Raw genomic sequence first — 25,160 nt, 5'->3', positions numbered from 1 at the left:
ATGGAACCAGACATAAACATTGCACCAATTTCAAATTCCTGGTTTTGATTTTATCTACCATGTAACAGCTGGGGAAATGGGTGAAGAGTACATGAGATTTCTCCACATTACCTTTGCAACTTCTTGTGACTCTATAATTATTTCAAAATTAAAAGTAAAAAAAAAAAAAAAATCAAAGTGCCTCCCACAATAGAGACTTCTATATGTAGCACTGAACGCCTGGCACCTCTAACTAAGGGACACCACAAGGTATTTGGCATGTGATTTTTTTTTAAGGTTTTGTTTTTGTTTTTTCAAAATAAAAAAAGCATTTTTTCTGATGATAGAGAGTATTCAAGTAAATCATTAAGTATAAACTTGAATCATCAAAATCGTATTACCATGATTCATTTTTAGGTCTATCTTAAAAAGAAAATGTGAACAGGAAGATTATAAAGCAGTTGCTTTATTTTAGGAAAGCAAAAGATGACAACAATCTATTTAAAAAAGAAAAGTTTAAAAAAGAAAAGGGTTTACAGTACATTTCTGACTTCTCTGATACTGGCTGGCTCAAAGTTTTCTTTTGTTTTAAAAGGACAGTAGCACAGAGACCCCAAGTTTCCCTCACTTGGATTCTATAAGGCGAAGATTTGCTCCCTACCTCAGGGGTTGGTGCAGCATAGGCTGTGTAAGGAGGTGGGGAGGAAACCACGGCAGTCTCATCATACATGACTTCTGAGCCAACATAAGCCTTGAGAGGAGAGAAAGTATGAAAACAAGTGAGTTGCCACAAAGCAACTAAAGGCTCTTATGATACTATACCCTTTTATTTAGCAAATAAAAAAAATTAAAAGCCAAAAAGTTTAATCTTTGAAGAGGAAATATACCAGCTCTCTGAGAAGCAGTGACTAGCAGGACCACCTTCCCCTTGCCCACCACCCAGCACTCCAGTGTCCTTTGAATTCAGGAGGATGTGGTCCTCCTCAGCCACCAGCAGGGGGCAGAAGTAGAGCTCTCACTGCCCAAGAAGGCCACAGGGCCTCCACTGTTACCCAGGCCTTTTAAAAGATGTTACACCACTCTCAACAACCCTTCTGTTCACAAATAAAAATCCTACAATCTAAAACGTAGCAGTCAGGGATATGTTCTACACTCACAACCTGGTTTTTACTTGAAAAATTTAAAAATCTTTCAGTAAATAACCCCCCAGTGGAAAACAAAAATATATGCACTCTTTTTTAAAAAAATCCACATGAAGAATCACCTTGGCTCTTGCCCCTAACTATATGAATCATCAATACTAACTTCATTCAAGTAGAGGATTTTCATCAAAGAAAAGGTAACTGGAGCTGTAGAGTAATCTTAGGAGGAAGAACAGTCCTGGGCTAACAAAAGTAGGAAAAAACAGCATTTGGATATTAAGTCTTTTTACTTTCTTTTCCCACCTATACAAATTCTTTAAAAAGCACCATCTACCTTTCTCTTTTCTTCCTAGAGAAATAAAGGAAAAAATAAAACCCTATCTGAAGAATGAAAATGTTGACCACAGAGGGAATTGCCTTTGATTCCCTGACAGACACCAAGATGGTATCACTAGCCTCTACAAATGGGGTTTACTGTCTCAGTTACTTCCTAAAGTCAGAAGAAACTAGAGACAAGTACAAGTCCCAAAAATGTTTATTTCACAGGCTGAGATGCTATTCATGAAAAGGACCCTGCGGGCCCTTTTGTGCCTTCTCTGTTAACGACAGCAGAATTCAAAGTGTTGCAAATCTTTGTGAGATACAAACATTTCTCGAAAACAACACTGGGACCAGTGTGCCTGTGCTAGAAGGGCTCCTCCTGCCAAAATGTTCTGGCAAAATCCAGCTTCCTCACTGTCAGCAAAACACAGCCTGCCTATCTCTGCTTGCTCATCCTGGGCCGGATGGCAAAAAAACCCTCTTCCCCATTTCCCTTCTTAACCTCTGGTTCTCCCATTTGTTACAGCAAGACTATGTGAAAACATTACTAGTGACTGCAATTAGCAACTTACTGTGTTTGTCCTGGAATCCTGAAGTGTAAATTTCCAGGCCCTGAAGAAAAGAAAAAGAAAGAGGTACTTTATTTGAGGCAATCCAACATCTATCTCAACGGTTCTCAAACCTGCATTGGCATCGGAATTTCTGAAAAAGCTTGTTTTAAGAACAGATCTGAAGCCCTTGCCTCAAGACCCACTCAATCAACTCATCTGAGACATACACTAGGAATATATGATATGTAAAGAAATAAATCTATAGTACATATGTAAAGAAATAAATCTATCGTACATAATCTACTCTACGGTTTTTCCTTTACTTTTTAAATAAATGTAAAATGTACCATGCTTAACTATACTAGAACTAGCTGTATCTGTTCATGTTATACACACAGATCTATTTGATTTTTTTAATGGCTACATAATGTTCCATGATATGAGATTTAGACGGTCAGCAATATTTTGCAATTAAAAATAATGTTGGTATTTGAGAAACTGACCTATAACGTACGTAAGTTTAAGGTGTACAACATGATGATCTGATACACAGATATCATGAATTGATTACCACAATAAGGTAACACCTCCACCCCCGCACATGATTACCTTTTTATTTCTTCTGGTGATAACATTTAAGATCTACTCTCTTAACTTTCAAGTATATGAGACAGTATTATTAATTATAGTCACTATGCTGTACAATAGATGCCCAGAACTCACTCATTTTACAGCTGGATGCTTGTACTCTTTGTCCAATATCTCCCCCATTTCCCTCAACCCCTGGCAAACACCATTCTACTTTCTACTTCTATGATTTCGGCTTTTTTAGATTCTACATATAAGTGAGAACATATAGTATTTTTCTTTCTCTGACTTACTTCACTTAGCATAATGCCCTCAAGGTCCATTTATGTTGTTGTAAAGGCAGGGTTTCCTGTTTCATGGTTGATTAATAGTCCATTACCCATGCATGCACAAGTCTGTGTGTGTGTGTGTGTATGTATCACATTTTATTTATCAATTCATCCATCATCAGACACTTGAGTTGTTTCCATGTCTTGGCTACTATGAATAATGCGAGAAACACAGGGGTACAGCTATCTCTTTGAGACGACGATTTAATGTCCTTCAGATATATACACAGAAGTGGCATTGCTGAATCATATGGCAGTTCTATTTTTAATTTTTTGAGGAACCTCCACACTGTTTTCTATAGTGGCTGCACAAATTTACATGCCAACCAACAGTGCACAGGGTTCCCTTTTCTCCACATCCTCACCAATACTTATCTTTTGTCTTTTTGATAACAGCCATTCTAAGGTGTGAGGTGATCTCACTGTGGTTTTGGTTTGTACTTCCCTGATCATTAGTGATGTTGAGCACCTTTGGAAAAACGTTTTTTCAAGTCCTTTCCCCATCTTTTAATTGGTTTGTTTTTATGCTATGGAGTCATACAAGTTCCCTATATATTTTAGATACTAAACCCTTATCACATAAATGGTTTGCAGATATTTTCTCCTATTCCATAGGATGCCTTGTTATTTTTCTAATTGTTTCTTTTGCTGTGCAGAAGTTTTTTAGTTTAATGTAGTCCCAATTTGTTTACTTCTGCTTTTGTTGCTTGCACTTTTGGTGTCATATCCAAAATCGCTGCCAAGACCAATGTCAAAGACCTTTTCCCCCATGTTTCCTTCTAGTAGGTTTACAGTTTACGGTCTTACATTTAAGTCTTCAATCCCTTTCAAGTTAATTTTTGTGAGTGGTCAAGATAGGGAGTAAGTCCTTTCTGAAAAATCTGGGTTCTACACTCTTCTAAGCATAATTCCTTTGAATGTCTTATGCCGGGGCTCGCTTATCCTTCTCTGCCTTCCAGTGCTCTGAAATGACAAGCCCTGGGGGAACCTTCCAGTCTCTGCTAAGGTCCCAAGGATATCATAGTCTCAAGCGTTTTTCCTTAGCTTTTTCAAGAAGTATCAGCACCTCTACAGACTGCAGAGTACTACCAAAAATTTTTAAGATTTAATTAGCTCATCTTGTTACTGCTTCTGGGAGTTGCGGTAGGGTTAAAAACTGTGATACATCTCAACAGAATCTTCTATTTCTTTTTCTGACTGTCGCTCTTTGTATTTTGTGCTTGAAGTTGAACTTCTTTATTTGGCTGTCGCTTCTGAATGTCTTCCCCTTCATTTCACTAGGTAGTTGAGGAAGATGACAGATTCATTTCCCCCTTTTTTCTCAGAGGTCTCTGTAATGGGTTGAATTGTATCCCCTGCAGAAAGATAAGCTTAAGTCTTAATCCCCAGTACAGGTGAATTATTTAGAATAGGGTCTTTGCAGATGGAATCAAATTAAGACGAGGCCATACTGAATGAAGGTGTCCTTATAAGAAGAGGAAATTTGGACACAGACACACAGGGAGAATACCATGTTATAACAGAGAAGGAGACTGGAGTGATGCAGCTGCAAGCCAAAGAACATCAAGGATAACCGGCCACAACCACAACTAGGAAGAGGCCAGGAAGGATTGTATCCAGAGTCTGAGAGGAAGCATGGCTCCGCTGGCACAGTGATGTCAGACGTCTAGCTTGTGGAACTGTGAGAGGATAAACCTGCTGTTTTAAGGCACCTCGCTTGTGACACTTTGTTACAGCAGCCCCAGGAAACAGTCTCCTCTCCTTTACTTTTTTACCTTTCTGTGTCATTTTATTTCAAGTGTGCTTCCTGTTAACAGAATAAATAGCTGGACTTTGTATTTTCTGCCCAATCTCAGATCTTATCCTTTTTAAGGAGAATTTAACCAACTCACATTTATTGAAATCACAGATATCATTGGTCTAATTACTGCTACTTCATCTCCTGTAATGCTTTATTAAGTTTACCTGCTGGGTTTTTTTATTCCTCTAGTATTACCCTCCATTGCTCTCTCCCTAATTGTACCCTTAAAATTAGACACATAAATAAAACTCTATTTTCCCATACAGGTTAAGAAAAAGTCAGCCTTCCATGCCAAAAAGGCAAGTCCTTCAGTGTACTTTTACCCCTTCTCCTTCCTCTATGACAAAAAAGCCTCCCACGTTTTGTTAAACTATTTTAAAATTTTAGTTCTAGATATTTTTTCCACTACTACTTAAAGGAACTGTCCATACATGTGACATCTCAGCAAACAGTAGAACAGAGCAGTTAAGAACAAAGGGCTATGAAGACAAAGGTTCAAATCCTGAGTCTAGTCTACTAGCTCTAAAACCTTGGGAAGTATGGTAGGCAGAATGATGCCTCCTCCCTACAAAGAGATCCATATCCTAATTCCCAGAACCTCTGAAAATGTTACCTCACCAGGCAAATGGACTCTGCAGCTATACTTAAGGTTAAGGACCTTGAAATGTGGAAGATGATACTGGATTATCGAGGCTGGCTCAAACTATTCTTAAATCCTTAAAAGCATACAACCTTCCCCAGCTACAGCAAATCAGACAGATGACAGCAGGAGAAGGGCTCAGCCCAGAAGCCAAGGAATGCAGGAGGACTCTTGAAGCTGGAAAATGCAAGGAAACAGACTGCCCCCTAGAGCCTCCACAAGGGATCATGGCCCTGCCAACACTTTGAAACCTAGTGTAGAACTCTGACCTCCAGAAATGTAATCAGAAATGTGTACTGTTCAAAGCCACTAAGCTTGTGGTAATTTATTACAAGAGCATTAATAACTGATACAGAAAGTTACTTAACCTCGCTATGCCTCAATTTCTTACAATGGAACAGTATCCACTTTATAAGATATGGTGAGGATTAAGCAACATACATAAAGCAGTTAGCACAGTGCCCAGCGCAAAGTAAGTGTTCAAATTATTAAAGAGTAAAAATATAGATCCAGTTTATAAAAAAGTAGCAAACTGGCTTGACCTGTGTTCACTTCTCCATTAGTCGATAGAAAGGTACATCTTTTCCAGAAAGTGCCATTTAAGATTCACTAATATAAATGAGAAGAATGTAAAAAAGAAACTACATCTAGGATTTAAAATAAACCCTAGAGACCAGTATGGAATAAACGCCTATACTGAGGATGAACATATATGTGAAATGCAGGGGCAGGCACTCTGACAAACTGGTCAGCTGGATTTTATAAAACTGTCACATATATATGAATATTTTAATATACAGGAATATTATAATAATCTCTGTTAGTGAATTCTCACAATGTCCAGAGTTAACCTTTGTTAGTGGTACAGTGTGGACAGGAAAAAAAAAAAAAATCAGTGTTTTCAAGATTCTGATCCTACATCAATGCTAATGTTAACAGACTGAGAATTAATAAAGTTGCGTTTTCCTTCTTTGTGGTTCCATACCCCTTCTTCAGAGATGGCAGATGGAAATAAGAACCACCAAAAGAAGAAAAGGCTATATAATACAGATGTCAGTGCTTTTTAAAAAGACATTTACATAAAAAGAACAAGATTTAAGGGGAATTCCCCAGCAGTCCAGTGGGTAGGACTCCATGCTCTCACTGCTGAGGGCCCGGGTTCGATCCCTGGTTAGGGAACTAATACCCCACAAGCCATATGGCATGGCCAAAAAAAAAATTTAAGAACCCACTTAACTATGCCCATAGCCCAATGTGCATCTAGTAATGAAAAAAGAGAGTGCAAAGTGACTGTATCTAATAGTTTCTGCCATACTCACTACAATGGGACCCTGCATGGGCAGCTCTGCAGGGGCAGAAACTAGGATCAGGGTTATCAGACATGGAATAAGACTCTTAACATTTCTTTCACACAACCTCTGAGTCGCTTATTCTGCTGCCTACAGGAACACTCCACCCCCATTCTTCTCCCTTCCTCATAACTGGAATTAAAACAGAAAATACTTTTAAAATTAAACACACTGGGAAAAAACTTACAAACAATCATCTGTGCTTTCTGCACAAAGACTGATGGTTTTCCCATCTCGGCAAACAATCTGCAGCAGACAGTCTTTTGGCTTCCCATCTGGAGGCTGAATATCTATGAAAAATATGTAGAATACAGGAGTATTTATATAGTTTTTTTTTTTTTTAAGGATTTCTTAACAGCTCAGATAAGCAAAGGACCAGAACTTCAGAACATTACAATTATAAAACATCTTTGTTCTGCTGTACAGAACCAAACACATGAATCATTACTCCATTCTAATGAAACTTCCTGCAGGAGAAACACGTAAGCCTCTTCTAGAGCGCAATCCACATATGGTGATATATAAAATAGCCCAGACATTAGAAGAATAAGCACAATGAAAAGTGTTGCAAAGCATCAGTTAACAGAATACTTACTGCTTTTATTCACAAAGCATCAAACTAGATCGCTGCTTTAAAAGTGAAAATCAGTTGTTTAAAGTATCTCTGTGTACCAAGAAGTAAGACCTATGATATCTGAGCCTGGTTTAAGTAAGGATTTCAATAGTTAGTCCATAGAGACTTGTGCTTCAAGAACTTATAGGGGCAGGATATTATAACACCAATGGTTACTACAGCAGCCTCTTTATTCCAAATAGCAACAGAGCTAATAAAACAAACAGGGAAGTCTACACGTGCCATTAATTAGAAATAGAAAAGTCTATGCTTATTAAAACAAAAAAACTATTCCTTCAATAGTTGTTATAATTATATTGAAAGACATCATGGATTTTAAGAAACTGACTAGAGTTGTTATCAATAAGCCAGTTTCTGAGTCACAAAATCTATACTGCCTAGGGTAGCTCCATCCTTCTTGGGGTTCTCAGCACTCTGGTTCCTTAGTTTTCCACCACCTTCTCCATGAGAGAGAACGGAAATGTGGACTGATGGGTCTAATTCAGGGGAGAAAATTAATCTGCTGACCCACATGGGTCATAATCCAAGTGTCTGGTTTCACCTGGTTACCTCCTCCCAGATGAAACCCTTCTTTGGTCTGTAAATGAAAGCAGAATGGGTAAGGAAGAAGAATCAACTCCCATCAAGAAAGCAGAAGGGCAGGTGACAGAAGCTGGACAAGACAGACCCACTTACCCCGACATTCATGTCCCGTACGGATGTTGATGCAGTCCACGGGCATGTGGACCTTATCCTCCACACTCTGCCGAGTTTGGTCATCATAATAGATCAGGTGACCATCTGACCACAGGTCAAACCAATTCTTCTTCCAGCGCTTCAAAATAGTACCTGAAAAAAAGTGGGAAATGTTGCCTTTGAGTTGAAAAGCAAGGACTTTGTCCTCTAATTCGCCTGTAACAGAAACAAAAGAAACTTTCCTCTGGTCCCCAAAGTATACCTGCATACAATTGCCCAGAGCAGTCCATCAAAATGGAAGTGAAAGCAGACCCGAACTGCATGAACACCCACGCTGTACCAGGGCTGCATGCAGCACGCTCTAAGATGAGAACTTCGATCTTACTGAGAATGCTGCCAACTTAAAAGTCTCAAAATACTAAAAAAAAAAAAAAAAATTCAATAAAACTTTGATTTTGAGCTAATGAAACATGTCTAACATTTAACTCTCCATGTGGTATATCTAAACCTTCCCAGTAGTATCTAACTGCTAGACTGAACTGTAAAGTTTCTACATACAAATAACAGTAATACCTTCCTCTTCTGGAAAAACTTCTCTTTTTCTTGAAGGGTCTTCACATATACTCTTCTCTAATACTCACCTTCCCTTACAGCCCACAGTGTGGGGAGTCTCCCTGCCTAAGGCTATGCAGAGGCAGGCTCAGACACTGGATACATCTACACCCAGGACACTGACCCAGGCCCAGGGCCTGACTCCTACCCAGCACGCATCCATCCTACTTACTACCTCACACGTCTCCATCAGTTTGAGAGAATTCATCCTTTCGTTTGTAATCTTGGACTAGGCATCTAACTTTATAAAACTCTGATTTCCTTGTCAGCCAAAAGGGAAAACTAGAAGTTATCCCTGCACCTTTCTCACATCCATACGCTACTGGCTGCATCTTTTGTTCCTATAGATCCCACCCTGTTCATGGCCAATGTGCACAAATTCCATTGCATGTGCCCCTCCTTATGTACCCACGTCTGTTACAGGTATCAACCAGGTATTCATCCCAGCAGCCTTCCGAATTTCTTTTACCACTATCAAACACCCACCTTGCTGAGAGCACTTGCCCAAACTGATAAATAAGTGACACCCAGCATCCATTTAACTGGCAGTGCCTGAGCTGTGCAGAAACTACCAAAGAGAGCCACCCAAACACAGACAGGTGTAATCACCGGGTTGGGGAGTTCTACCCAAGTATCGCACCTGCCATCAAAGCCCTGACCGCAGAACCCTAAATTAAGCTGTCCTCCAGAGCCCAGATACTGAGTCCTGAGGGTCTGCCAACGGCAAGAAAAGGAATCCTGAAGACAGCGGTGCATGTATGTAACTACATGTGTATCTCTGCTGCTCTGCAACTCAGTGAATATAACACAACTCACCTCATTTTAGTTTATTATGAATGATACTTCTGCTTTAGCAAATACGGAAAATCAACCCACACATCGGGAGATGGGGAAATGCAATAAGTCTTCTGAATACACACTTCTGAGATAACCATAACTAAGTGGAAAAGTCTGTACAACTTATTTACAGAACTCCTATTTTGTGTACATCATCATGCTAAGCGCTGATGGGAAGCACAAAATTGTCAAAAGGGTCACTGTTCACTTATGTTGACAGAGCATTTACATGGAGTCATGATGGAGGAAGGAAACTTGCCCTCAAAGAGTGCAGGAAGGGAAGGCACATCCTCCAGGTCTGAGCAAGGCTCTCCATGTCCCCTGACCATTTTAGGATCACAAAACCCAAGACAAGGAAACTTACACAAACATTGGGGCTAGATTCCAATGTCATGACTTTTTTTTTTTTAAGCCAACAATACAATAGCTGCATCTATTCTTTGACTACAGAACTGTCATAGACCTTGAAAGGACACCTGTTCAGCGCCAGGTCTGAGAATGTAAAACTAGTAATAGGACAGACAGGCTGAAAGCTCGTCTCCTGGTAGAAAGGGTGTTGATGTTGAAACGAGACAGTCCTGAGTCTGAATGTAGGTTTGCCACCCATAGTTAACATTTGGACCAGTTACCTATTATCAGTGAACCTCTACTTCTTCAACTGGAAGCTGGGGTAATGCCACCTACCTCACAGAGCTGTTGTGATAATTATATTGATATAAAAATCTGTAAAATGGGAATACAAACAAGCTTCATAAATAGTTTTTATAAACCGTCTAAGGTATGCAAGTCCATTCTTCATTGCTAGGCTCAATTTTAGCTAAGTATTGAAGATATTCCTTAAATACAAATTCATATCTGAACAATACAGTATATATCACCACTCAAGCTTTTGCTGGCGTCATAAACAATATACTAGTCACTTTTCCCTTAATGCTGCTCTTTCTAGAAAGACAGCAGAATAATCTGCTTACTCTTTCTGCAATAAACAGAGCTGCTTCTTCCTGCTTTAAAACATACTATGAATCCTACTTCAGGTGGCAGCCTCAGAGATAAGCAGAGTTAAGTATATGCAGGCCCATAGAGATGAGGCTAAGAAAATGAACTCAATCCCATAAAAAAAGAACTGAGTCCCTTCTCCAGAGTCCTTTTGGAGACACAAAAGATTTGGTTTTAGATAAACTCGTTCCCTTGGGTCAAATCTTAATCTATAATTAAAGACTCTAGTATTTCAGAATCTGGTCACTGTTCAATCCCCAGATGAAAGAGGTGTTTCCCACAAAGCGAGCAGTACCTCCATGCTAATATATTAGCTCAGCTCCATGGTAATATATCAGCTCAGCTTGGGTAGACCCAAGAACCTCAGGTCAGCCGTTAGTAATACAGCATGCTAGGGACTTCCCTGGCCACCCAGTGGTTAAGATTCTGTGCTTCCATTGCAGGGGGCACGGGTTCCATCCCTGGTCGGGGAACTAACTTTGTCACACGGCGTAGCCAAATAATAATAATAATAATAATAATATAGCACGCTAGTGAGAAAAGAGAAACCAGCAGGGACTACTACTGTCCCCTGGTTCCTGTCAAGGCAGCAACCAAGAAGCTCCACGTGTGCAGAAAAACAGTTCATAGAGCTCTAAAAATCTGCAAGAGGAAATCCAGGGCAACAACATTAGTAAGACTTTGTTATTTGTTTGTAAACACTGGCAGTGTCAGCCACAGAAATAAAGATGTGCCCTAAGGCAACACTAAACCCAGCCCAAAGGGCTCATGTCCTGTACTTACTCTGTCTCAGCAACCATCCACTCTTCACAAACGCCATCTTTTCACCTGTAGAAGAAGAAACAGGCAGGTTCAAAATTATACCCAGAAAAGAGAATGACCCGTATGAGCTGTTTTTACTCACAACACTTCTGACACCAAATGTGTGGGGTTTTTCCATACCAACAACCAATTTTCCAATTCTCAGGACACCAACTGGATGTCTAATGATTCAATTAGATTCCGACACTAACCACCTGGAGTTAGCATCAGACCTCACAGGTTAAGGGCTCAGTTCCACAAGAGTGCTCCCACTTTAGACACAAGTCCTGGGCCACCCATATTTCTGATCTATAAATTGGGGGTGCCCACAACCCCCTCCTGAGATTCGATAATTTGCTAGTATGGCTCACAGAACTCAGGAAAGCACTTTACTTACTATTACCTATTTATTATAAAAGGATACAACTCAGGAACAGCAAGGCGGAAGAGATGCAGAGGACAAGGACTGGGGGAAGAGTGCAGAGCTTCCATGCCTCTCCAGGCACCATTCTCCCAGCATCTCCATGTGATCATTGGAACCCTGTCATTTAGGGGGTTTTAAGGAGGTTCCATTAGGTAGCCATGATTGATTACATCATTGGACACTGGTCCTTAAGCTCCATCTCCAGCCTCTCTGCCATCTCTGGAGGTCCAGTGATGGGGCTGAAAGATCTTTTTATTTTTTATTTATAAATTTGTTTATTTTATTTATTTTATTTTTGGCTGCGTTGGGTCTTTGTTGCTGCACGCAGGCTTTCTCTGGTTGCGGCGAGCGGGGGCTACTCTTCGTTGCAGTGCATGGGCTTCTCATTGTGGTGGCTTCTCTTGTTGCGGAGCACGGGCTGTAGGTGCGCAGGCTTCAGTAGTTGTGGCTCACGGCCTCTAGAGCGCAGGCTCAGTAGTTGTGGCGCACGGGCTTAGTTGCTCTGTGGCATGTGGGATAGTCCCGGACCAGGGCTCGAACCCGTGTCCCCTTCATTGGCAGGCGGATTCTTAACCACTGCACCACCAGGGAAGCCCCTGGGGCTGAAAGTTCTAACCTCATGACAAGCTTGGTCCCTCTGGCAACCAGCCCTACCCTGAAGTTATCTAGGGGCCCATCATCTCATTAGCATAAACTTAGATATGGTTGAAAGGGGTTTATTATGAATAAAAAGACAACAAAAAGACACCCCTAGTACCTCTATCTCTCAGGAAATTCCAAGAGTTTTAGAAGTTCATATGTTTCTTATTGTATCACAAAACCACCACCCTTTGGTCTAACTCTCTATCCTTAGCCCTTTCAGTGTCAGCTGAGGAAAGGACCAAAGCCATTTTACCTCACTGGCCACCTGGAATTTACCCAGTACCTCCTTAATACGGCCAATACAACCCCCCACACGCACCCTAGGCTTTAGCCTCAGCACCCTGCCCACCTTACTAAGTCTAACTCCACTTACATCTAACAGACATAAAGCAGCCCTAGAATACAAAGATTCAGCTCTGTCAAGGACTTGTGGCTTCTCCTAACATGCCTGGTATCATGAGGCTCTGGGGTCCAGCTGCCTCAGCCTTACCCCTGGTGTGCCCTAACAGCTGTACACAGCCCAGTAAGGTGCGCACTGGTGTCAGCAGGTGGAGTGGCCAGGTCAGAGCAGAACACCAGAAATCATGAAAAAAAAGGTTGATAAATTTAACTCCATAAAAATAAAAATCTGAGCGGCAAAAAATAAAGTCAAAAAGACCAATAAAAGATTAAGAAAAATACGTTTTACAACCATATATATGGCAGCAGTGAGTTAATTTCCTTCACATATAAAGCTCACTTAAAACAGAAACAGCAATCATTTGGCAGTTCACAGGAAAAGAAACATGAGTGGGCAAAAAACTCATAAGCTACTCCATTTCTCTCTCAATTCAACTCACAAAATTCAAATCACAAATTAACAATATTACCTATCAGAGGGCCTCAAAGGAAAAAAACTATGATACCCAGAAAGGAGAAAGCATAATGGCAGGAATGAAAACTGTTGTAACCTTTTGGGAGGGAAATTTGACAATATCCATCCAAATTTTAAATATTCATATACTTTGACCTAGCTATCTCACCATTACTAGAAACATGCCTCATTGATACACATACACAGGTTCACCAACACATGTATAACACTAGCCCCAACCAAAGGGCTCCACGAAAGAGGACTGCTTAATGAGCACCTCCACCCATGGCAGATTATGCAGATGTGAAAAGGAATGAAGTAGAACAGTGTGTGCTGATGAGCACACGTAGCTGATACCCACACAACTGCTTTCTGGAAGGAATCATAAAAACTGTTAACAACGTGTACCTCTGAGGAGAGGAATGAGGCAGTGCTGCATATGTGTCAGAAAAGAGGGTGACTATTCAGGCCTATTACACCTTTCTGTACTATTTAAGTTTTTTAAAACAATTTGCGGGGCTTCCCTGGTGGCGCAGTGGTTAACAATCCGCCTGCCAATGCAGGGGACACGGGTTCGAGCCCTGGTCCAGGAAGATCCCACATGCCGCGGAGCAACTAAGCCCGTGCACCACAACTACTGAACCTGCGCTCTAGAGCCCACGAGCCACAACTACTAAGCCCGTGTGCCACAACAACTACTGAAGCCCACGCGCCACAACAACTACTGAAGCCCACGCGCCTAGAGCCCGTGCTCAACAAGAGAAGACACGGCAATGAGAAGCCCGTGCACCGTAACGAAGAGTAGCCCCCGCTCGCCACAACTAGAGAAAAGCCCACGCGCAGCAACGAAGACCCCATGCAGCCAAAAATAAAATAAATTAAATAAATAAATTAAAAAAACAACTTGCAAGTACTGTATCATTTTATTTTTGAAATCAACAGATATTCTTTGGAGGCTGAGATTATGGGCCACTTTTGTTTTCTGCTTTAGCAGTTTTAGGTATTCTCTTTAAGGCACAAAGGTTTGGAAGGTTAGCAAAACGGAGCACAAGCCCAAGTGGGCACCTCAAAAGAACAAATGAGTTCTCCCTCATTTAACTTTCCCCATGTCTAAGTATGGCTCGAGTCTCACAAATCATCCTATATTCCAGCATCTCCAAAATCCTGTAATCTGAAGGTTCTTAGTCTCCCTGCAGTTTCTGCCAATTCACGTTGTCTGTCCTCACCAAGAAAGGAAAGACGTTTTTCATCTTTCCCTCCCACATTTAGGTACTCAAACGTACAGTCCCAGATGAACTAGATGCACAGTCAATCTCTTCTCTTTCTCTCAGTGCATGTTCGCGCTGCTCACTGCTGCTGCGAGACACCTGCTGACAGTGAAGGGACGAGCCTGAGGGCAGCCGACTGTTGAGATGGCAGCGCTAACTGCTGAGTCACGGACTCACCCAACCAGGGATCTCCCGCTAATGCAAGGCTTCCCATTAAGCAAAACGATGGGTTGCTTCATTATTTAAACTGAGTTGAACTAGTTTCCTGCAACTTGCAGCCTAAAACATCCTAAAACAATCATTTACTTCCAAAAGGATTTGAGGCAGAGAAATAATACCAACATATTTTCATTCAACAAATATTCTTTGAACATCTAACGTGTGCCCAGCCTTGCAGCAGGCACTAAGGATACAGCAGTGACCAAGCTAAAATCCTTGCTTTCATGTTAGCTTACATTCTAACGGAAGAAACAGGTTAAACTTGTAAGCTAAAAAGACAGGGGATGGAGTGTTATAGATAGCATCACATCTCTGCAGTGATACTATTACCCCAGAACATATAACTGGAAGGGTATATAACACGTATTCGACTCATGCCAAATCCTGGATATTTATACTAAAACTTCCTATGATCATAACAAAAACTCATTTATTTTCCTTTGGAAAATAGCTGGGAATAGGTCAAAAATTACTTATAGGTATTGGGAGCTACCTAGATACAATACAAATATAAAACCTGACTGAAATGTTGTCACACAACTTTACTGGTACCTTCTGAGTTGGTGGTTATGGAACCAAGTGAACAGTGCAAAAATGTGATGCAACAGGAAGGAGTCTCCCGAACTTCTGTGGTAAATTTTTTTAAATCTTTCATGATTCTTGATATTAATTTGGCTGTATTTGCTGACATTCGTAATAGTCAAAATGTCAGCTCAGCCTAACAATGATATTAAGAACAGCTTCATTTATTCACAGGTCTTCAAGAATCCGAGTCCAACAACTTTATGTGCCCGTAAGATTAACACCACCACCAGTAGCATCCAGGAAATAAAGAGTTAAAAACAAGAGTTCCTTAAGGACCTAGAGCTTTCCAGTTATCTACTAATTGTATGGGTCAGCATATGAGTTGCCAGATCTTGTGCCTATGTTTTCTTTGGCGTTTCCTTGGGGTGAGGCTGGGTTTCTTTTACTTTTCAGGTAGATGTGGCTCAAGGGATGTCAACAAGAGAAAACTGGGGCTTCCCTGGTGGTGCAGTGGTTAAGAATCCACCTGCCAGTGCAGGGGACACAGGTTCGAGCCCTGGTCTGGGAAAATCCCACATGACGCAGAGCAGCTAAGCCTGTGCGCCACAACTACTGAGCCTGTGCTCTACAGCCCGCGAGCCACAACTACTGAATCCCGTGCGCCTAGAGCCCGTGGTCCGCAATGGGAGGAGCCACCACAATGAGAAGCCCGCGCACCACAACGAAGAGTAGCCCCCGCTCACCGCAACTACAGAAAGCCTGCGTGCAGCAACGAAGACCCAACGCAGCCAAAAATAAATAAATTAATTAAATAAATTTATTTTAAAAAAAAACAGAGAAAACTGAAAAGCCGACTTGGAAATCAATTTCAGGCCACTGGAGTCAAGAATTTAAAATGGAAAAAAAAACTTCTCCATCGAGAGGACAACGTTATAAACGTATCTTTGGCATGCCTACTTAAAATAGTTCAAAACTATTAAAGAAAGAGAAAATTAGATAATTACAAGGTAGAAAGAAACTTAAACTGAAATTAGCAACAGAAACTCACACTTTTTATAAAAGGGTAGTTGTTCTGCGGACTCAAGTAGCTTCTTATCTGGTATCATCCTGTCTACCCTTAGTCATTATGTGGAACAATCTCACATGCCCAGATTTTTATCTCTAATACTGGTCTCCTCTAAAAGGAGCCAGCACTCCTTGAAAACGAGCTGGTTACAATTCAGGGACAGGACACCTCAAGATGTGCCTAAGTTGTCTTATTGTCAAAAAACAAAGATGCTTTCAGGAAAAAAAAAGTCAACCAGCTGCAGAAACGGCATCTAATGGGCAGATTGTGACAATATGGGTGCCAATGTGAAAATAATAATTATGGTTCATTAGAACCAACTGAGGCTAAAAGGCATCCTAAGTATAAAATGATTAAAACCATATACATCACTACAGAATGTGTTAGAGAAAACACACCTTCCAATGTGACTTCAATTTCACAACTGGGGTGGGGGAGGCACAGGGGGTTTAAAAAAAAGGTTAAACACTTTGATTTGTGTAATTCCTTCTTCTCACTAAATAATTCAAACAGTTATTGCATTAACAAGTAAGAGATGTTTGTTGTTTACTGTCTAAGATGTTAGGATTTCTTTTTTAAGACAAAAAGTCTAGATTTCTGAATTAAGGACTCAAGTGTACTGCTACATAGGCAGCAGAGAAGACCGTAGGAACAGGTTTCAAACCATCCTAAAACGTACACTGCTGGGGAGAAATGACTCCTGGAAAAGAACCCTGGATTCACACCCTCAGCAATGCGCTGAGTTTGGCTACTTGCACTTTCTGGGCAAGCACTTACAAGCCAATCTCCAGAAGTCAGAAGAAGCTAAGAGGATATTAAAGGAGCTTCCTGGACTTCCCTGGTGGCGCAGTGGTTAAGAATCCGCCTGCCAATGCAGGGGCCACAGGCTCCACCCCTGGTCCGGGAAGATCCCACATGCCGTGGAGCAACTAAGCCCGTGCACCACAACTACTGAGCCTGCACTCTAGAGCCCACGAGCCACAACTACTGAGCCTGCGTGCCACAGCTACAGAAGCCCGCGCACCTAGAGCCCATGCTCCACAACAAGAGAAGCCACCGCAATGAGAAGCCCGTGCACCACAACGAAGAGTAGCCCCCGCTCACCACAACTAGAGAAAGCCCACACGCAGCAACAAAAACCCAACCCAGCCAAAAATTAAATAAATAAATAAATAAATTTATTTTTAAAAATGAAAATAAAATAAAGGAGCTTCCTAAAGCACCTGAGGTGTCTTCACTCAGATCAGGCAACATCATCAGCCAACAGTCATCTTCCTGGGGGACTGAGGCTTGACATTTTACCATCTAGCAGAGACCGCAAGATGGGCAGTCCTCGGAGGGCAGAAAAGTTCTTCATCTCCGTTAAAGAGGTATGTGTCCTTTGACTGTGTCTACCAGCCTCTTCTGTCAGGTACCACGCTGGCAGCCCATCACCACTGGAGCACACTGCCTCATCAGCAGGAGCACCCTCGCCTCTGGCTCCCAACCCGTAAGCAAGATGTAACACAATCCAGACCCCTCACTGGGCCGTATAAATAAGAGACACCAAGGGTAACAAGTACTTAAATAAGCAGCTGCCTCATCTGCTCCTAAATGACCCTCCTTACCTATGCTGGACCACAGCTAACTCTTTCTATCTAGAGTCTGTCCCCTGCCAAGCTCCTCCAATGTATCCTGAACCCTGACCACCAAGCAGAGGAGGAGAGAACATTGCCTATCACTCAGCCTACTTGCCCTCAGCCTTATAGAGCATTCACATGCCACTGCCTAAAACAGGTACCCTACTCATTAGCCTAGCCCAATCCCTGGTCCTGGATCCTGCTAGCCTGCCCTGCCTTGAGGTTACCTAGGACCAGTGCTCTGAGGGGAAAAAGAAGAAAAGGCAGACTTTAAATATCCATCTTCCCATTTTTCTCTCTACAGTATATAGAAATATTATATATTTCTGGAAAATACATATTTCTTGACACTAAACACTACAAATCACATGAGAGTTATTTTCAAAGACAGAAGACACAACAGTGACATTAAACTGAGAATCCAGGGACTTCCCTGGTGGTCCAGTGGTTAGGAATCGCCTTCCAATGCAGGAGACACGGGTTCGATCCCTGGTCGGGGAACTAAGACCCCACATGTCACAGGGCAACTAAGCCCGCGTGCCACAACTACTGAGCACACAGGCCACAACTAGAGAGAAGCCTGAACCATGCAACGAGGAGCCCGCATGCCTCAGCGGAGGATCCCACATGCTGCAACAAGACCTGACACAGCCAAAAATAGAAATAAATATTTAAAAAATGAGAATCCAAGACAAAAGATATATGAATAACATAAAGATCACCCATGCTGGTGACTGCTTTGCTATTTCCAACATTAACGACAGATTAAACACCTAACTCTGCTCTCTCCTGAAATGCAACTAAAATGACAGTTAAGGGGAAAACAAAGCATAAATCCACAAACACAAAGAGAATCGCAGCAGAGACAAAAGCAGATTAGATGCTAAAAACGCTGAGAAAGTTTTAAAGGCAAATGAACAAGTAGTAACTAATATAAAATTCAGCTTTCTCTGCTTTTCATGTGCTAATAAGAAGCCACAACACAGCAAGCCAACTCTAGCCACAGAACACCATAAAGATTCAGAAACTGGAAGTATGAGATAATGCTGAAGGCGGGGAAGAATATCAGAATTTACTGAAAGTCTTTAAGAAGAGTTAGTAGGCCCTCTACACATCCAGGCAACTACCCTCCCCAGTCCTGAGGATCTCCTTTCTGGAAAAGCTGAAACACAGAGGCTGTAGTCTTGGGGACACCAGGGATAGCTCAGAGTGGAAAAGAGATGCCAAACTTAGAGGAGTAACAGAGTAAGTGAATGTCTTAAACTCCCTGTCCTCTTCCTTTACTTAACTCCCAGACTCTCTAGCTCTGGACGAAGGGCAGAGCCAAAGGTTCATTGATACTGACATTTTTTTTTTTCTATAAAAAAGCTGGTCTCCGGGCTTCCCTGGTGGCGCAGTGGTTAGGCATCTGTCTGCCAATGCAGGGGACACGGGTTCGAGCCCTGGTCCAGGAAGATCCCACATGCCGCAGAGCAACGAAGCCTGTGTGCCACGACTGCTGAGCCAGTGCTCTGGGGCCCGCGGGCCACAAATACTGAGTCCGTGTGCCACAGCTAATGAAGCACGTGCGCCTGGAGCCTGTGTTGCGCAACAAGAGAAGCCACCGCAATGAGAAGCCTGCACACCGCAACGAAGAGTAGCCCCTGCTCGCTGCAACTAGAGAAAGCCCGCACACAGCAAGACCCAATGCAGCCAAAAATAAATAAATAAAATAAATTTATTTAAAAAAAGATATTTTTAAAAAAAACAAAACTGCTCTCTGCCTAAAAACCTACAGGGATTCTCATCAAGTGATAAACTTTAAACACACAAACTTTCAATCAGGTGTTTTAATATCTTAAATAGAAACAGATAGCATGTATGTTCAGACATCTGAGGAAGCTTAAAGGGACTGAAAAAATTAAATTTAAAAAACTCAAAAACCTCACAGGAATCAGAGACAATTGCAGGGAACAAAGGAAAAGTTTTTAAAAAATTACTATTATCAGAAAGATGATACACAATATTGTATCCAAAAAACAAAACCAAAATGTTCTAAAATAGGAATGTTCAGAGCTCTCGATTAAAAGTGATTAACCAAAATTTAAAATAGAAGAACTAAAAAGATCATGATGGAGGAAATCTCTCTGAAAGGAAAAAAAGAAAAAAAAAGGCCAAGAGATGAAAAAAATTAAAGGATAAGCCTGGGATATAAAACATCCTGCTTACAGGAGAGTTTCACAAATAAACCAGCAAAAAAGTAGAAAAAAAAATACTATACAAACATTTTCCAGAACAGGACAATACATTTCTAGATACAAAAACTTCAATGAGTGTCCAGCAAGATGAATTTTAAAAGATCCTCAGTAAGGTTTATAACTGAAATTTCAGAACTCTATGGACGAAGAATAGAACCTAAAAACTTCCCAGAGCAAAAAAGAGGTCACATAAAGGATAAACAAAGCATTAGGGCATCTTCATCAACAATGCTGGAAGCTGGAAGGCAATGGATCAATATCTTCAAAATGCTGAGAGAAAATTATTTTCAAGCCAGAATTCCATACCCAGTCAAATTATCAATCAAGTAGATAAAATAAAGACATTTACACGCATGCTGAAAGACTTAAGATTTACCTTCCATGTACCCTACCCTGTTTCCAGAGCCTAGCGAAGAATGTATTCCACCAAAATGAGAGCATAAGCCAAGAGGAACTAGGGGATGCGGGTGAAGGAAAGTCCCAGGGAGACAGCTGTGCCACAGGCCTAGAAAAGAAACCAGTCCAGACTGGAGGACAGTGTTGGGGGTGGGGAGGGGAAGGGGACAGAGACTGACATCTAAGAGATTCTGGTGGACTCAAGAAGAGTGTTTACACGAGGCAGAAGTCTTCTATGGCAAGAAGTCAAAGACTACATCTAAATCAACAGCAATGTTATCGTGTCCCGAATATAAATGTAAAAAAGGCAGCTAAGAAAAGGTGAAAACATTTGTCTCTAGTTAATGGAAAGGGAGTGAGTTGTTTTTTTTTTTTTCTGACTCTGAGGTTTAAAGTGCTACTTGGCTTTTCAATCTATGTATATGTATTATTTTGATAAATGTGAACATGTATGCAATAATTTGAATTATCCTCAAACATACCAAAGAAAAACCTTAGATGAACACCATTTCCTTGAACCTCCCTTCTAACAGTTCTTTAAAATGGGGGGAGAAACTTGGTATATTCTTAGCAATCAAAAATCATAAAGTATGATTTTGATAATATGCTTTGAAAAATTCATAGAGCCTAATGTTTCATAATACAGGCTTTGAAGTCAAAAGAACTGTGTTTATATCCTGGCTCAATCACTTATAAATTACCTTGAGCAAGTTAATTAACTTTTCCAAGCCTTAGTTTCTTCATCTATACAATGAGAATACTAACATCTACTTGATAGGATGTTTGGAAAATTGGGTGAAATAACTTGTGTTTGCATAGTGCCTGTTAGTTACTAAAACTAACAAATGGTAGCTGCTCCCACAGCAATTATTACTACTATTTTTGCTATTATTTCCTCACTATCCACCTGACTAAAATTTGCCTAAAACATTCTAGAAGACAGAAGCACATCAGGCTGCTTCTCAAATGGCTTAGAAGACTTAGTAAGATGCGCCTGACAATCAAAATTTGAACACATACCTAGAAGGAAAAAAAAAAAAAAATCAAACCAAAAACCTTCCCAGAATAATAACTAAATTAGTCTCTGAAGGAACAGGAGTAGCTTTTTGACTTACCTTGTTGAATTCCATTCTCCATAACTTATTTCAACCTTTCACTATTATTTATATCCTGGAGCAGGATCTAATGCATAAACTAAAACTCATTAAAGTCTGATCTGCTGCTGGTCTCTAGAGGATGCCAGCAAACTAGTTGCAAAATAGCCACATTACTCACATGCCAATAAAACCTACAGAGAGTTTTAAAAATACAAACCATAGTCAACAATTCAAGTTTTTAAGGTTTGTTTGTTTGGCCACGCCTAGAGGCTTGTGGAATCTTAGTTTCCCCAACCAGGGATCGAACCTGGGCTCCTGGCAGTGAGAGCACAGAGTCCTAACCACTGGACCGCCTGGGAATTCCCTGGGAATTCCAATTCAAGTTATTTTAAATATGAACTCAAATCACTTTAAAAATCATTGAATCCAAAAGGGACCAACTTAAGAGGTGGAAAGAATATTGCCTTTGGAATCTGACAGTTCTGAACTGAAAACCCACTTTGCCTGGCTCCTCTAGTTAGCACTCTATCTTCCCAAGGAATAATATGACTACCTCAAGAGTGATATCTGGGGACTTCCCTGGTGGAAAGGACAGAGGAAAGGAGAAAGAACCCAAATATTAATGTAGGATGGCAAGCTGGGAAGTATAGCAAATCTTCTAGAGGGAGTCAAGAAAAACCTCTCTACTCAGTGCTCTGTGGTGACCTAAATGGGAAGGAAATCCAAAAAAGAGGGGATATATGTATACGTATAGCTGATTCACTTTGCTGTACAGCAGAAACACAACATTGTAAAACAACTATACTCCAATAAAAATTAATTAAAAAAGAAAAGAAAAACCTCTATCTTCCCCCAAGGAGTAATATGACTACCTCAAGAGTGGTATCCGTCCTTTCTATACCACTGACGTATCATTTCACAAATTCAGTCCCTGAGATTAGCAGGAAATTTACCTACAGAATATGCTAACACCATTAAAAACATGCTAGTAAAGAACCATTGTCAGGTTCTGAGCTCTTTTCTGCAGCCTCCTTCAGGAAGCATTTACTGACCACCTACACTGTGCGAGACACTCTTATCTGCCAGGATAATCCTGCAACATATGTTTGATTCCTGCCCTCAGAGATGGGGGGAGTTAAGGAATCACTACCCCACCGAGTAAACACCAAGCACAAGGGAAGCCCAGACAAGCACCTGCCCAGCTCTCTTCCCAATACCCACCTCCCATCAATAACCATCAGCCCAGCCCAGGGGCCACTCCTGAGCGCAAGAGGACCAGTCGCAGGAGCACATGCACACATACACAGATATTTTGGTCATTAATTTGTCAGACAAACATTAAGGGTCGTAAATAAACAGGTAGTTAACAGTCCCAGCTTGGGCCCTAATTCCCCTCGTGACTTTTACACAAGTCACTTCCTGCACTGGCACTGGTTTCCTCAAAGACCATCAAGACCCAGGAACTTCCCTCCCTTTAGACCTAAGCGCCGCTCCCTCTGGCAGAGGCTCCACCGCGTCCTAGTCAGAGGAGGTATTAACACAACGAAAGCGTCTCAGGAGTCAACAGCGTTCGGAATTAACCATGTTCCCCTAGATCTTTTGACCCTGTGATCGTCCCACCTCATTCCTTTCCCCCACTCACGCTGAAAACCTGGAACTTTACTATTCAGTCATTTATGAAGACTTTTCTGTGTAAATTACTCTATTTTTGAGTTAAAAACAAACAAAAAACACTACTCTGACGCGAAATGAAAACCCCTGACCTCTGGGGTTCCCAATGTAGTTAGGTGAGAGAATCAAACGTGGAAAAAGACACAGAATACAACACCGAGCACTTAGAGCTAACGACACTGCAAAACCAAGAGTAGGTGAAACGAGCGGAGGCGGGCCCCACCCGAGAGCGCAGAGCTTCAATGCCATTCCGGACTCCTTAAGGAGGCTGCGATCTCCGGGCGGCAGGATAACCAAAAAGAGCCCCAATCCCCTCGACCAGACGGGCTGCAGGGGCGGAGACCTGCGCCCCGCGGGCAGAAAAGCGGGGTGCCGGCGGGGACAACCTGCAAGAAGGGGGGCGGCAGCAGGAGCGCTCTGGCGGGGCGGGCGGCTCCAGGGGAGACTCTAGACTGACCGCGGGAGGGGGGAGGGGAGGGGGAGGGCCGGGAGGAGGGGGGGGGTCCGCTCCGGAGGGGCAGCGGGCGGGCGGCTCTAGGGCAGGCTCGGGAGGGATCCGGGGAAGGGAGGCGAGGGGGAAGGGGAGTGGGGAGGAGAGTTAGGAAAGGGAGAGGAGAGGGGAAGGACTCGGGTGGGGCTGGGGGGCGCTGACGGGAGTCTCCTGACAAGGCTCCGGAGGGACCGACGCCCGGGATGGGGAGCGGAGGGCGCGGGCCTGGGGTCTCCCTGGAAGGGCGTGGGGTGGGTGAGCCCGGCCCGAGGGGGTCTTGGGTCGCCCGGACCGGACAGGAACATTCACCTGCAAAGTCTCCGGCCGCAGCCGCGTACCGAAGCAGGGCGGGAGCGCAAGGACACTGCCGAGCTGCTCGGCTCCGACTGCCTCACGCCAGCGTCCTGACTGCCGTCCGACGGCACGTCTCCCCGGCGCGCATGCGCACGGCACGCACTGCAGGCCGGGAGGTTCGGTGGGGCCCGGGCAAGCCTGGCTGATGCGCGGGGTTCGGAGGCTTAAGTTTCACCTGAAGAGGAACTGCAGGCCCCCTGATCTTGCTTATAAGTACCACTCTCCGGTGAAAGGAGCCGGGCAGGGCTCTTTAGAGAAACGACTGACTCTAGAACTGCTTCGGGGAAAGTACAGCTGATTGGAGCATCGTGTAGCGCCAGAAGTACGGAATGCTAAAAAAATAACGCGTGTAGGCGTGTCAAGGGACATAAGAGTCAACCTGAAACAGCTTCCAGTGCCCAAACCTGGCACAGTTATAACTTAGAATATAAAATAAGTATATTAGAGTCCATTCTGCTGTAAATAATTAAATACATTACTCGGGAGAGGAACTAACTCTTCCTTATAGAAGAATTCTAATTAATCATGCTCCATACAGAGGGGTATTAATCTCCACCCACGCACCCCTGAGCGTGGGCTGTGCATGGTCACTTCCTCCCAGAGTGCAGTGTTGGAAAGGGGAAAAATAACTTCTACGGAGGAGAAACCTGACAAACACTACTCAACCACGTGATCAAGGTTAACATCAACAGCAATAAGTCTTGTTGATAGTATTTACCCTTGATACGACGTAATGACAAGGTCACTTTTCCTGCAGTCTTACTCCCCAAAGCAAGCATAGCCCCAGTCTAACTATGAGAAAAACATCAGACAAATCCCAATTGAGGGATATTCCACAAAATACCTCACCAGGGACTTCCCTGGTGGTCTAGTGGCTATGACTCCGCGCTCCCAATGTAGGGGGCCCGGGTTTGATCCCTGGTCAGGGAACTAGATCCCACATGCTGCAAATAAAAGATCCCGCGTGCCGCAGCTAAGGCCCAACGCAGCCAAATAAATAAATGAATAAATATTTAAAAAAAAAAAAAACCTCACCAGTATTCC

General features: G+C 42.3%; 1 protein-coding gene across 3 annotated transcripts in view; it reads right to left on the bottom strand.

Annotated features, from left to right (window-relative positions):
* The window catches only part of PLEKHB2 (pleckstrin homology domain containing B2), a 42,176-nt gene extending 17,808 nt beyond the window's left edge, over positions 1-24,368 (bottom strand). The window contains exons 1-6 of one of the 3 annotated variants that reach the window (XM_061182998.1): positions 24,072-24,368; positions 11,238-11,282; positions 8,010-8,162; positions 6,888-6,990; positions 2,015-2,054; positions 641-730 (exon numbers count right to left, since the gene is read on the bottom strand). In XM_061182998.1, coding sequence (XP_061038981.1) covers positions 641-730; positions 2,015-2,054; positions 6,888-6,990; positions 8,010-8,162; positions 11,238-11,274 — 423 coding nt within the window. In that variant the 5' untranslated portion in view covers positions 11,275-11,282; positions 24,072-24,368. Of the gene's footprint in view, positions 1-640; positions 731-2,014; positions 2,055-6,887; positions 6,991-8,009; positions 8,163-11,237; positions 11,283-24,071 lie in introns of those variants that run through there. The other 2 variants (XM_061182997.1, XM_061182999.1) reach the window with 2 other exon arrangements.
* Between the last annotated feature and the right edge of the window lie 792 nt (positions 24,369-25,160).

The sequence above is a fragment of the Eubalaena glacialis genome, chromosome 1, assembly GCF_028564815.1.
Source record: "Eubalaena glacialis isolate mEubGla1 chromosome 1, mEubGla1.1.hap2.+ XY, whole genome shotgun sequence".
In the NCBI taxonomy this organism is placed as follows: domain Eukaryota; kingdom Metazoa; phylum Chordata; class Mammalia; order Artiodactyla; family Balaenidae; genus Eubalaena; species Eubalaena glacialis.
This window is presented reverse-complemented; position numbering and strand designations above follow the sequence as displayed.